General features: G+C 43.1%; 1 protein-coding gene across 1 annotated transcript in view; it reads right to left on the bottom strand.

Annotated features, from left to right (window-relative positions):
• Nucleotides 1–3,755: 3,755 nt before the first annotated feature.
• CAPN8 (calpain 8) overlaps nucleotides 3,756–14,315 on the bottom strand; it is a 29,542-nt gene continuing 18,982 nt past the window's right edge. The window contains 11 exon segments of the mRNA XM_053937858.1: nucleotides 3,756–3,900; nucleotides 4,825–4,883; nucleotides 5,488–5,607; nucleotides 6,490–6,568; nucleotides 7,872–7,940; nucleotides 9,237–9,301; nucleotides 9,821–9,878; nucleotides 10,778–10,843; nucleotides 11,480–11,516; nucleotides 12,055–12,266; nucleotides 13,975–13,986. Coding sequence (XP_053793833.1) covers nucleotides 3,877–3,900; nucleotides 4,825–4,883; nucleotides 5,488–5,607; nucleotides 6,490–6,568; nucleotides 7,872–7,940; nucleotides 9,237–9,301; nucleotides 9,821–9,878; nucleotides 10,778–10,843; nucleotides 11,480–11,516; nucleotides 12,055–12,266; nucleotides 13,975–13,986 — 801 coding nt within the window. The 3' untranslated portion in view covers nucleotides 3,756–3,876.

Below are 14,315 nucleotides of genomic sequence, written 5' to 3'. Positions count from 1 at the left end.
AAAACTACCAATGTTTTACAGAGTTTTCCAAATAGCAAAAGAACATTTTTTTTTTTTCCTAAGTCAGCCATATGTATTTTGAAGGGAGTGTACATGTCTTCTTCCCCGAAGCTTGCAGGGTCACAGGACAACCCATTTTCTCCAGTTCCTGATGTTGTTCAGCTCCTGAATGGACAAAAAGCTGCTTCATTCAGCTTCTTCCTGGTTGTTATTCTAGTGTTTGTCCAGGTACTTCTTGAGTCCATCCTTCAGATACATTCCTACAGATTATTTTCTGCTGCCTGCTCTTCATCTTTGCACACAACCCTCCCCAAGCAACTCCTGTCCACACAGTGCAAGTCAGGTGAGAGCTGCATCGAAGATTTCAAAGACTGAGGAAGGAGTTAATGAGTAGCCAACAGTAACAAGTGAAGTAATTTGCTCTATTAAAGAAAGAGAGGTTTTTAAGCTGTACGTGCCAGTTATACAGAGAGAGATAGACACCATGGCAACAAGCTTGTCAGGCAGGAGCAGGGCACTACTTTAAGATGAACTATCGCTGGGGACATCATTAGTGGTGGAGAAACTTCAAAAGCTTTGGGATTTGGGTTCCTTTTGCACCCAGAATCTCATCTGCTTTTATGGAATTTGAATCTCCAGTCTACAAGCTTAGCCTGGGATAACAATAGCAGGCTGGGATGTTGGATGAATCCTGAATAACTGGAAAGGAAGAATGTGCCTACAGTATCTCATTTCTTCCAGGCCTGCCTGGTTGTCTGAACTGTATGGAAAGGAAGAATGAAAACATACCATTGATTCAGGTTCAGCACGATTGCCTGAAATAAAGATTGAAAGGGAATTTATAAAGCACTGTTCCTTCTATGCTCACTCATAAGCCATGGATCTGATCATTAGCCTGCACTGATGGATTGATCCCCCTGTAAATCTCCCATTCTGGGAGGGTGGATAGATAACTGCACATACGAGGTTGATTCTTTTTGTTCTCCTAGCTCATAGGCAGAATCCTAAATACCTGTGGTTGTCCTGTCCACAATGCAGACACTTACTCTGGTGCAAAGCTGGAGTCAGATGCTGATGGGGTAGGATTTATACCCACGGGAAGTTCCTCTGTAGGCAACCACAAAGTAATTAGTGCATGAGGCATGTGGGACTCTGAATGTGGTCTAATGTGAATCTCATTTTACCAGAGCAATGTAAAGAGTTCAAGTTTCCAGTTCACCAGCCTGCAGTGCAGAGGAAAACATTTCAATGGGCAAGTGGAGAGAGAAAGGAAAGATCTGAAGACCTGTGGAAGAGTTTCTGTGGAAGTCTCTTTAGCCCTGCCATATCTATAAAGTGCTGAGAATGCCACACAGTGGAGTTTTCACTGTGACAGGAAATGGATCACAAATTCATGGACCTTTGTGACTTGCCTGTATTATAATTCCCCATGACTGAGCTACTCAAATCTAAGGAGAGCTGCAGCCCTTCACAGCACCAAAAATGAAGCACAGCCAACATGCAGAGTGTAAGAGTGCAGAAAGTCCAGATGTCCAAACTGTGGCTCAGCTCACCATGCCCCACTGCTTCCACAGGAACTGCTGCAGGCATTTTAGTCAAAAGCTATTTTAGCCCCATCAGGACTAACTGAGAGAACTGATGAGCACAGACATTTGCCCAGCTTGCAGCATAGGGAAGGAAAATCAGGTGGACATTAATCATCTTTTTGCAGACGCATCAAGTAAAAAGGAGAAGCACATTCAATCCCATGAAAAGGCTTATTTTTGAGCAGTTGTTCTCTAAGACCTGATAGCCAAGTGCTGTACTTAAAGAACAAATGAAAGAAGAGGTGGCTCCTCTGGAGCTGCCTGCTTTCCAAAGATAAAGGAAGATGGAGTGCAGCACTCAGCCCATCCTGTACAGGAGGGTGAGAGCCATTGAGATAACTATGAGAATTATTGTGATGGGGGCATCTGGCTTGCTATAAAAGGAGAAGAAGTGGGAGCATGCAATGGATTTTTGCATATGTTTGAGTTTTCCCAGTCCTGTGGAGAGAGGCCTCTCTGACCATAATTGGAACGAACTCATGAATAGCATGTGTGAGCAGAAAGCAAATCTGTAGCTGCAAGCAGCCAGCTCACCCTGTTGCATGGTTAGCAAGGAGATGTGTTGCATATGCAAGATGTAGGGCAGGGAAGGACACATTCATCCTACTGAACAGGCAGAGCATTCACCAGAATTTTCTGGTGGTTTTGGAGTAGCTCATCTTGCCTCAGGTAGCTTTGCCTTCCAGGCAAGTGGAGGTACACAGATGTCTGTTGTTGGTCAGCAGGCAAATATCTGCCAGGAGAAATTGGTGGCAACCTATGACGGCTGCACACAGGTCATGGCCAGTGATATGTGCAGAGGGGACAGCGGGGAAAAGCCTGTGGTTCCTACTCTGGCTGCTTTTATCCTGCAACCCAAATGAAATATTTATTTCTCTTTTACTGGCAGAGGACATCAATTAGAAAGGCAGTCGTGCACTGACACAGGTCATTCATCCCTTTTATTCAGACAGCTGTGGCCAGCAGCAAGAAGAAATGCTGGGAGATGTGAGGTGTGGGGTTTGTCACCAGGCATTCTGTGTTCAGAGATGGGAACCAAACAACAAACAGCTTTCTTCCTGCTCAAAGGAATAGCTTAGGAACCAGCAGGTGTGAAGAAAGGCCCCTCTCAAGCACAGCACTGAACAGAAAGAGGGGGACAGAGTCTTGGCCCCACATCTGCCTTGAGGACACAGATGTCAGCCTGTACTCCTGCTCCCGGGGAGAAGCTTCTGACATGTCACTGACCACGACATGCATGGTCTTGTCAGATCATTACTGCAAGTTCCAGAAATATCTTCTGATTGCTAATACAGAGTGCTAGATTATCTTGCCTGCATTGCTATGGTATTACTCTTTAGAATACTATGAAATTTAATGTAGAGAGGAGCTTTTTTTAAGAGGACAAATGTTTTACAAGGTCTTAGGAAAGCATAGCACTGTGAGCCAGTGCAAAGTTTAAGACAGTTGAAGCCAGCTAGCTTCAGTTGCTTCTTTAAGTCACAATCCACATTAGCACATCCCCCGCATTCTCAGGCTCCTAGACCCCCTACATGTGCATTTTTTGTGGCTTGCCTTCTGAGCTCCAGTCACTCATTAAACTCAAGCTCCAAATCCCATCTTTTGGCATGCATAGGAGAAGATCTCAGCTGAAATAACTGCAGAAAATTGCATCTGACCTTCCATCCTCTCTCCTCCTCCAGGAGGACTGAGTCAAGATTTGTGGAGGAGTGCCATCACATTTTCCTGATTCCCAGTTAATCCTTGGGGCTGTGTCTGTACCCAAATCCTCTGTGCTCCCAGCAGCTCAGCATCTGCCTCCGAGCTCCTCACCCCCAGCTTTTGCAGACACTTGGCACAGCCAAAGCAGACAATTGTCTGCAAAGGGAGGTTGCCAGGGCACCAACATAAATTTTGCCCACACTCTTGAGCATGGAGCAAAACATATGCTGGGTTTTGCAGCAACAGAGATCCCTTCCAGGATTTTGAACACTGCTGAACTTTGCTGCACAGTCAGAAGTCAAACCACAGCCACCTGGGTCCATCTGTGCTAAGTCAGAACTGATGAGATTTCAGCATGGCACAGAGCATGGGCAGGAAAAGTAAAGGAGGTCAGTCCTGGGTTTGTTTGTTTGATTGCTTAAGAATGTATTTATTTTATAACCGACAGGTGATCATTTTTATTGGCTTAAAGTAACTTGCCAGGAATAAAAACAAGTTTCTCTTTCTGTTTTCCACAAGGAGATGCCAAACAAGCAGTTTCATGCTCAGAAGAGCCTCAGAGGTCTCTGCTGAATTGATTGACCATGGTTCAAACCAGTGTGCAGCACAGCCACTGAGAGAGAAACAGAACAAGGAGTCAGGGCATCAGGAAGGTCTACAGGATGCCACTGGGGCACTCTTCCATGCCTCTGGGAGAACAAGCTGGGAAAGGCTGGAGTTGTATTTTAATCTTTTATATGTGTAGGATCCATCTGCTCTTGAACTTCAGGGAAATCTACTGCCAGGATCAGCCTCAAACATTGCAAGTGGGGTCTCTTCCAAAGGAAGATGAGCTCTGCAGGAGAAAGCTTCAACTTTCAACCTTGAAAAACTCTAGGGTGGGAGTACACAAAGTACAAGTTCATCTAGATTTAACTAACTGTGACTGAGGGTCACAGGGCTTCCTAGCCATCCTCCTCCTTTCAAGCCAGTCTTCAGCTGAGAGGACTAATTGGATGGACCTCTTGGGGCTCCTTCCAGCTGTTTCCTGAGATATATTTGTATTCTGCAAAGGGAAGGCTCAAGCTGATTGCTTTTACAACAGCTTCAACAGGAAAAATTTGCATTAAAAACAATGTGGGAAGAAAAAAGGCCTGGCATCTTAAAAGGTTTCTTCTAATTCTGGCAGGTTGATCAGTACATTCTCTGCCAGAAGAGAAAAGTTCCCTGCTGTGTGTTTTCTAATGAATTGACCACTGCCCTCTAAAAAGAGACAGTGAAATGCACTGTGTAAGCACCTTCTTCATCAGCCTTGGGAGTCTTGAAGGTATCTTTACTTTTTTGCTCATATAAAGGTAAAAGTTCATTCTAATAATTCAGGCAGGCCTTGTGGGCTGAAGAACTTTTTCACATAAACAAACTTGCCCTTTGAATCACTACTATGTTTCTCTTATAATAGTGATTAAATCACTTATAATAGTGATTTCAAATAAGTGTATTTTAGTGTGGTCTACTGCTGCAGTTGGATCAGGTGGTATTTCAGTCTGAACAACCTTACCTCAGGCAGAGAGATCTGGATGACTCCATTCTTGTCTTTGTCCAGGAGATGGAACACTTCTGAAATGTAGAAGAGTGGAGAAAAAAAAAAAGGTGGATATAAACTACAGAGTTTGGCATGTAGAGAATCACTGTCCGACAAAATGTAAAGGTCTGGCTTTTTGCCATGATCTACTGGAAATTTAGACTGGTTCTGTAAGATAATATTACAGTGGTTCTTCTTCTTACAAATAATTTCTAAGCTGCTTCATGGGGTGGAATAGATGTACAGCAGCAAAATGGGAGTTGGCAGCAGGACAACTATAAAATCTGATGTGGTGGCATCTGGCATGATCCGGGGACAAACCTGTAAATCAGGTCTGAGTAAAGACTGTAAATGATAAATGGTCCCATTTGTCAGAGCTGGGACAATGTGGGGGCCGGAGCACTCACCATAAGTTGCTGATGACTGTAAAGCACAAGAGAATGGTGTGTTATAGAAATATGTCCCCTACTCCCCATGGGCATTCAGACAAAAAGGCTTTTGCTATTTCTCCACTGCTTCCTCTGACACAATTTTGCTGGCACCCTGACCTTTCCATGCAATTTGCTACGTTCACAGATAAAAGAGACCAAACACCTAAGGCAACCCCAAAGCTTTCAGGAATTGCCCTTGGGCACTCACTGAACAGGGTCTCCAGGCGGATCATGCAGGCCACAAAGCCATCGAAGTTGATGGACAGCTTGGTGCTGCAGGCGTAGCGGGTGACGATGCTGTGCTGCACCTCATCGTTCAGCCTGAAACCTGAGGGCCAGGAGAGCACAGGAGTCACTGACACAGCAGGTTAATTTGCTGTCTTGGATGTGACTTATCTGTGGGTTGCTGCAGCTGCAGGTTGAAGGGCAGAACTATTCCTCCCAGAAGGTCTGTTGGACTCCCACACCCACCTCTGTGGGTACTTTCCAAAGCCATTTTGCTGGGTGAAGAGAGGCATAGAGTTCTCCCACAGCATTTTGTCAGACTGCATATTTCACATTGTTTCACAGTATAACCAGTCCTATGTTCCCCAGATAAACCCCTAATTAGCGAGTCTTGGCACTGCAGCTGAATAGCAGTGATTGCAGCAGAGCCAATTGCTCACATAACACATTGGGCTCTATTCAGGCCTATATTCATGCTATTTCTGTCTCTGGATCATTCACATAAAATCCACTGAGCACAAGACAAATCAAAAAACTAGTGCTTCTCTAGATGTCCCTTAGCTGGCAAGCTCTGTTCCAAAACTGAACACATCAGAGAGGACATCATTGGAGCATGCCTTGATCAGGCTTGCACCTTCTCCAGAGGAGAGAAAGGTGGTGGGAGGAAATGAAGGAAAAAGAGGGTTTGGGCACAGCTCTGAAAGAGGACTATTAGATTAGGAAATAATGAGGACAAAAAGAGAACAAGTAATAATCAGATGGATAAGCAATGGTCACAGCATGGACAAAACTACCAGTGGTTCTTAATGCAGAGGATGGGGTTTTGATGGATGAAACAGCAAAAAGATTGCAGTGTGTGACTGTCAGGAAGGGAGAATACCATTGCCAGTGTTGTGATCTAGGTGACAGGAGAGAAGAAAAGCCATTAAAACAACCTGCTGTTCTCCCAATGTTTGGTGATCCCGTCCCTGAGCAGCACACTCACCTGCCTCTCTGAGGGCATTTCGCATCTCGTGGGAGTCGATGGTACCAGAGTAGTCACTGTCCACTTTCTTATAGATTGCCTGTGGCAAAGGGGAAGGAGGAAATGGGAGAGGGCACTGGAGTGTTTGCCCCTGCAGCAATGCCATGGTGTGGGCACCAAAGGCAGGCTGGACTTGCACAGCTGGCTCACAGCAGCTGTGAAGATGTGGTAACACAGGTCTCATCAGGGGCTACAAGCCACAGTGAACTACTCAGAGGACTCCTCTAGGCTTTAACCTTGGTTTGCTAGCCCACCATGCAGCCCATGCCCTGCCCTCCTCCCTGCTCATGTAGCTAACCAGAGCCAGGACAATCATTCCTACCTCTGCCACGTTCACATTGTCACTGCTGAGCCCACTGATGGCCAGGACAGGGACTGTCCCTACCACCACAAACTCCTACTCTTTGAAACATTAATGAGCAAGAGAAACATTTCAAGCAGCTAGTGGCAAGCCAGGCAGAGTAGGAAACACATTCCCATGGGCTGGAAGCTTGCCTGCCTTCACATTACATGGTGGCAGATAGGCCATTGAGGAAAATATCCTATCATTTGGCAAACACTGCAACAGAACAAGTCCATCTTGCTTAATGTTTCAGCAAGATGACAGATGCCTCCTACTGCCAGCAGATTTATTATCCAGAATTAGAAACCACCCAGACCTAGAGTTAATAGTGGATTTGGGTCTCAGGGCTTGCTTTTCTGACAAGCCTTAGGACAGAGTTGTGTCTTCATGAACCCAACATTTCCTCATGGAACTCCAGGGCAGATGCTCTGTGATGAACAACATCAAGTATGGTGGCAGTAGGCTTGCCTGAAAGGGAAGTGGTCACACCACGAAAGTCCAAATCTGACCTTCCTTTAGACTGCTTTGTTCTGGGAGAACTTCTTGGGATATTAAATCCTCTACCAGAAAAACAATTCAGCAGTTCTACAAGATTTAAAAAATACAACAGCAGTTTTTTGTAGGTCCTAAAAAATATGTTTCTTGTGTTTGCTTATGCTCAGCCAGCAATGCCACATATTGCGACAGCTGAAATGTTCATATGAGCTTTAATAGAGCAGGCAGCAGAGACAGCTGTCTTTGCCAATATCAAAGAGAGTTAATCTGTCTTTCCGTAAGGTATTGCAAATTATGGAGAATGATGGGGCCAAGGTGAAAGAGGATTTGCTTGTGTCCTGAGTGAGAGGTGTTTCAGAGCCCTGGAACAAACTTGAGCCCTGAGAAGGAAGACTTGCTTCCAATTATATCTGCCTGTGAGGGTTTTTAACTCTTATCTCAGTTCTGGATCTGTACTTTAGAGCTCAGAGAGGAGGGAAGGGCATGAAGTCAGAAATGTTGTTACCAAATACTTTTGAATCTTCATCCAAAGTGTCTTGAATTCTACAAGACCCAAAGTACCAGTCCCATCGGTCTGGGTCATGTTAAGGCATGGTTCAAAAATCAGGATTCCTTTATCCTTAACAAAACTGGAGTGTAAAAATGAAAGTTGGATGGTGCAACACTGAAGAGCAATCTCGAGAGCAGTTCTGATAAAAACAAATCACCCATCACAGTGTCATCTTAATGCCAGTTTAGTTCTCATTTGTAATGCATCTCCATCTCCCACAGACATGTCCACACCTCCACATTTGCTTGGCTAAAGGCATGCCAAGAATTTCTAGGCTATCTTCACTCTAAAAGAGTGATATATGGGATTGCTAAATATATAAGCATGATTAAAAGCACTCACATTTTGTACAGTTAACAGTAGATTAGATTTCCCCTTAGGGGGAAAGGGGCCTGGCCCAGCAGCAGACAATTGTTAGAAACCAGAGGCAGGAGCTGCAAGTGAAGAAAGTCAGTAGCAGTCGACAGAGTCTTCTCCCATGTCCTTCAGGGCCTTGAACATCCCTTCCAATGGAAAATTTTACAGAAACAGGGATTTGGACACTATGACATTGTACTTACTGAGTTACCCCATTAAGCTTGGGAGCCTATGGAGTGTAGGGCAATGCCATCACTTCTCCTAACAGCCAGTTATACACAAAATCCACAGTGAATCCCTGCTGGCCTCAATATGGCCATGCCATGACACCAACACCAGCAAGATCCTGGTAGTATGAGTCTTCACCCTCCCAGTGCAAAGGAGCACTGGGAGGTGAGATGGTGGTGAGAGGTGTTGACCTCCCTTTTTCCTTTGGCTACACAAACCTGGGCAAAGGTGCTGACCTCTCTTTTCCCTTGGCTACACAAACCTTATAAGCTCCCAAGTGTCCTCCCGGTTATGCAGAAGGGAGGCAGGCACTGCCTGTACTTGCAGCCTTCCCCCTGAGAACAGGCTCAGCCTGTCCCTGCTGCTGTGAGCTGGTGGCTCTGTAAGCAGGACCTGACTCAGAAACAGCAGCTGAGGATGTGCTCAAAATCTGCATCCTGCCAAGCTGTGTATGCACCTGGAACTGCACAGGTGCAGCCAGGCAGAAAGGCCCTACTTCTCCCCTCTATATTTAGGAAAAAGTTTAAGCAATGAGAGATAGTGGTGAGAGAAGCAGCTGATGATTAAATGGTTCAGGTTTCTGCCACCATGAGCTGATAGAGATGCTTGGCTGAATTTTTTGCCCCCAGCTATGTGCCGGAACAACTGAAGTGTAAACTTAGCCCAGCTTGTCAGGGAGTTTTGCAAAAGAGATCCAGAAACTTTGAAGGTGATGAAATGATATTCAAAGGATACATCTAAAAGGCTGATCATCTCCCTGCAAGTGTTAATGCTGAATCCATCACTTTTCACATCCTTTCCTGTACAAAAAGGAAATATAATAGTCTAAGTCAGAAATAGTTTAAGACAAATATTTTTCTGCAGTCAGTGATATAGATATCAACCACCTTAAAATTTTTGTAGCAAAGTAAATGCTCTGCCATTTCTTCTACTATGTCCTTTCAGTTGATTAATATGTTTTGTTGGTTTTTTTTTTTTTCCACAGTGGGTGGGGATTTTATTGTTTTTGGTGGTGATAAGCCTCTATCTGTCCACAGAAGTCATGCAGCAGCATAATAACACTGCCTATGGTGGTCCTCCCAGAAAAGTACAGGGAATGTTGTGTCTCTGCAGAACATCTGCTGGCAGTATTTGGAAGGGAAGCATCAGGCACTATTTCCACCCCACTCCATATTTAGAGGTTCAACAAGCCAGGAGAAATTCAGCTGGGACCAGACAAAAACTCCGTTTTTCATCACCCCTAGCTGACAGAGCTGGGTTTTGTTAGCACAGACCCCATTCTCAGCTCCATCCAATGGGAAGTACATAATGTCACTTACTCTTTGCCAAAACCTGGTTAAGGATCCTTTGAAGTTCAGTTGCAGTCACTTCATAGTCCTGGAAAGAAAACAAAACATACTGTAGGTGTTAACACAAAAATTATTTGAAGCAAGATCTATTGATTTGCTATCAGACATCCAGGGACTATTTTCTTTCCAAATCTAAGGCATGTAAACCCTTAATTTTTTTCTAACCCTTCACATTTACCCTCAAATACCAGAGGGAGAAACCAATCATATTTCCGAGACACTCAACCAGGAAATAAGTGGTTTGTTAGGTGCTATGGTGATGTGACCAAGTAAATGGCAACTTTTTAAAAGGTCTGACTGAATAAAAAGTTTCAGGAAAACATTTGAGACTTTCAGGGCTTACGGAATCTACAACCAAACAATTCTAAAATTGCCATCTCAAAACTCAGAATGGTCTTCCTAACTAAAAAGATGTTCTCCCTCACTAGTAACGGTGGCCACCTGTTCATTAAGAGGAAACCTGACATGACAGCCACAGGCTAATGCAGCAGGGCTTTGTAGATGTTGTTTCTCAAATACATTAAGTAGAGAAAAAGCCCAGCCAACAGTTTTTCAATTCCTGGGGCTAAACAAAAAGGAAGGAATTGGTCAGCCAAGCAATTGTCAGAATAATATGATAACTCCACAGGTAATTTATTTCACCCTGGGATAATATTTTCACAGTCCTCACTCCTATCACCCCTCTTTTCAAAGTTATTCCCTGCCTTGCATTACCAAGGAGAAAAAAATATCACATTTTGCACCAATGAGAGGAACAATGTAGAAAATCTTCTCTATTGTAAAATAAACTGAACTGAAGCTGTGGGTTAATAAAAGGGGAGAAATACTTGGTTTTTTGAACATACAGTAAAAGAATTGTCAGGTTAAATATTTGTATAATCATAACAGAGAGGTCTCAGTCTTTTTTGTTCACTTTAATCCACTTACCTCTCCAGAGAGCTTTTGGAATAGAGTCTTGAACTCATTGTCTATATCTTTATTATCGACGTGAGGCTAGAGGAAAGGGATGACCAAGACAGTGGTTAACAAGGTGGTTCTAGGAAGTGAGCTGCGGATATTGTAAAGATGCTGTACAGGACTTATTTACAGCAACAGAAAATGAGTATGTGCTCTGCAGCAATGGCAAAACAGAGACACTACTTAAGTCATGACCAGCCAGGGGCTGGCTTAATTTGAGAGCAAATACTTCCTAAGGCTGATGAGAAAGTTTTCTTCTGTTACCAAGCTAGCTTTAGAAAATAGCCACAGTGAAAATGTTGCTCCACTGGGCCAGAGCAATCCAGCAGCTCTTTGGAAGCCTTTTGCAGCTTCTCCCAGGCTTCAGGAAGACTATTTGTTTTTATGGACATGTGCCCTCTCCACCTTCTCCTACCCATGCAGGAGGTAAGGACAATCAAATATGTTCCAGTTCAGTCTACAAGGGTGAAGTTTCTGTGCCACATGGCCCAGGTACATAAAAATGAACGTGAAACTAAGACATGGACATATGTAAAAAATCCCAACGAGCAAAAAATATTTCTCCTCAGCATAAAAACATTCTGTATCCCAGCTTGAATGAGAAATAAAAATCATGCCCCTGTTTTATTTCCACATTATGAAGGAAAACTCTGCCCAGTTAGGCCGTCTAACCTCATATGGCTTTGCAGACACCTCATCACCCATCATCCTAAGGAAAAAAAAAACAAATCAGTTAAACAACCAGAAATTATGAGTCTACTTTAAAGTCTTGCCTTTAAAATAATTAGAAAAAAAAAAAAAAAAAAAAAAAAAAAAAAAAAGAAAAGAAAAGAAAAGAAGCTGTTTAAATAGAAGGTGTTAATAAATGCACAGAACAAGCCCCTAAGTTTCCTGTTTCCCATGCTCTTGCTATTGATATAATCCTTTTTAAAACCATGTCATCATTATCATAGTCTCAAATCCTGCACTCTTTCATTGCGGGAACTTCTCCTTCACAGAGCTGAGGGATCTTGGTCCCCGCTGTGTACTTAGGGGATCCTCTGAAGAGCCATGACTCTGAAGAACCATCTGCCATGGATGCGTGGTCACTATGGTAGATCATTTTTAATGGAAAAAATAAGTTGTGGAAATGGGCCTATTTTGCTGGTTAAGACAAAAGATCAAGCCCAGAGTGTGGATGCAACATATGACCTTCTCCTCTGCGTGCCTCCCCAGCAGAAGAGGGGGTTTTCAGGAAAGGTACTCACTGTGATTTAGCTTGTTTCTCAGCAAAAACTCTCAGGCAGAACTCCCCATTTTTGTAGGGCTCAAAGGTGGAGGGCACAATGAGGTACTGTCCCCAGGGCAGCATCATGCGGCTGGAGACCTCGCGCAGGTTCACATAGGGGTCAGTCCGGGCTGCTGGCTGGTGCCTTGCAAAGAAAGCACGGCCAGCGTGCACATCTGTGCTGCTTTCCAGCTGTGGAGAACGTGGTTTTGTCAGAAACCCTTTGGCAGTTCCCTGGTAAGCCAGCCACCCGATTTCAATTTCAGCACTTCAAAGCCATCTCAAGCTTTTCATTACATAAGATAATAAATCCATGAGGGATGGTACAAAAGAAAACCACCAGAGTTCTGTCATGGGAAATAGGCAGAATGATTAGAAGGGACAAGAATCTTCCTCTATAAAGAATATCTTTTCACTTGCTTCTTTACGCTTGATACCATAATATAAATAAAAGTATCATAATGTGTGCTCACATGTAATCACATTGCTATACTCTAAATTTTCTGTGCATTGAGCATTTTTTGCTAGCTTGTGGACAAATTTAATTGTCAGAATAATTCTGAGCAATTTATGGTATTGAATAAATCTCCTAATTGCATAGGAATTGTAGTCTCTTATTTCTTTATCTAGACAGAAAAAAATAGTAAACAGAGCAAATAGTAGTCACAGGGGTGAGACATTTGGGGTCACATTATGTGATTTACTCAACTTCTATTAGTAATACTAAGGATATTCATTTGGATTTTCTAGAAAACAGTACTTAAATTTTCCTTAATACCAATATACTCTTTAGGAAGTTAAACATTGCACAGTTCATAAAATAAAACACTGACATAAGAAGGAACAGTAGTGTAAGAACAACATCACTGCTATAAAACTCCTATTCATTACTTTTGCTCTACAAAGATGTCTTTCAAAAATTATGATTCAGTGACACACAAAAAATGCTGTGTGGCTGGTACAGGATGGGAAGCATCATTTAGGGATAAGGTTTCTGCCTGTCTAAGACCAGAGCACACAAAAAAATCTTACCAAACATTGTATAATCATTCAGGTTTTCTGTTGCAAACTGTAGAGAAATATGCATGTTTTTCCTCTTTTGTTCTGAGATAAGACTGAATTTGGTGTTTATTGTACAGCCCCATCCTTTCCCCTCACTCAATATTAAGCTAAGTAGGACTGCAAAGGTTAAGAAGACAGATCCATATCTTCCCCAATATATAAAGTTCATTTTCCCTTTGCATTTGCAAGGTTGCTAAAAGAGCACAGTTAATTGCTACGTGGCAACACGTTCGTTTACTGAGAGAGGGAAAGGGCTGAAAAGTCAAGGAAAAATTAGCAGCATAGGCTGCTGGACCTCAGTAATGAGTATAGGATATTCCTACTGCCAGACACCCCTGGGATCTCTTTCTTCAGCAAGGAAGAGTCTCTTTGCCTCAGTATTGACATCTGGGGGGATTAGGGAAGGTTGAGCAGGGCTTGTTCATTACCAGGAGCCTCAGCTCAGAACTGTAAAAGGAACAGATCCACAGAGCTTGGCACTTATTCTAAACAATATTAGCTACATTTTCTCAGTTTTAGAGTGCAGACATCCTGTTCTGCCTTCACCTGAACTAAACAGACAAATTCTGACCTCGGTTGTACAAACTTCCTGGAAGCTAAATTTCAACAAGTATAAATGAGATCAAGACTGGGAGTCAGACATCTGTAATAAATCCTTTTGCCCCAGTCCCTTGAAAAGGATTATTCAGAACTTGAGATATTGGTCCAGTGATTCAAGGGCAAAGCTCTCCAGAAGAGATATCATTAATAAGGAAGAAGTTATCATGGCAGATAAATTCTCCAGTGCAAGAAGAGGTGCCCATGTGGAGGCTGGAAGTCTTCAGCAGAGACTACATACCTCCTGAGGAATCTGGAAGGAAGGGAAAGAGACAATGTCAAAGTGCTGCTATATACCTGCACTTGCCAGTAGGAAAAAAATTCAGATAAAACCTCCTTCAGACACTTTTTGAAAAAAAATTCATTTACAACCACATATAATAATATCAGATACACATGAAATTCTGTCTTGTCCTAGAGCTGTTCCAAAGGAAAAACTGAATCTTCATCCAGAGAAATCTATAGCGTATTGAATTGCTTTTCCCCTGATGTGGTGTTGTGAATGATACTGTTGGCTGGAAATATTTAAGTAAGTCTCAGTAAATGCTCAGTCAGGAAAGTCAACAAGTTAGTCCTACTTTG

The sequence above is a fragment of the Vidua chalybeata genome, chromosome 3 (assembly GCF_026979565.1).
Source record: "Vidua chalybeata isolate OUT-0048 chromosome 3, bVidCha1 merged haplotype, whole genome shotgun sequence".
In the NCBI taxonomy this organism is placed as follows: domain Eukaryota; kingdom Metazoa; phylum Chordata; class Aves; order Passeriformes; family Viduidae; genus Vidua; species Vidua chalybeata.
This window is presented reverse-complemented; position numbering and strand designations above follow the sequence as displayed.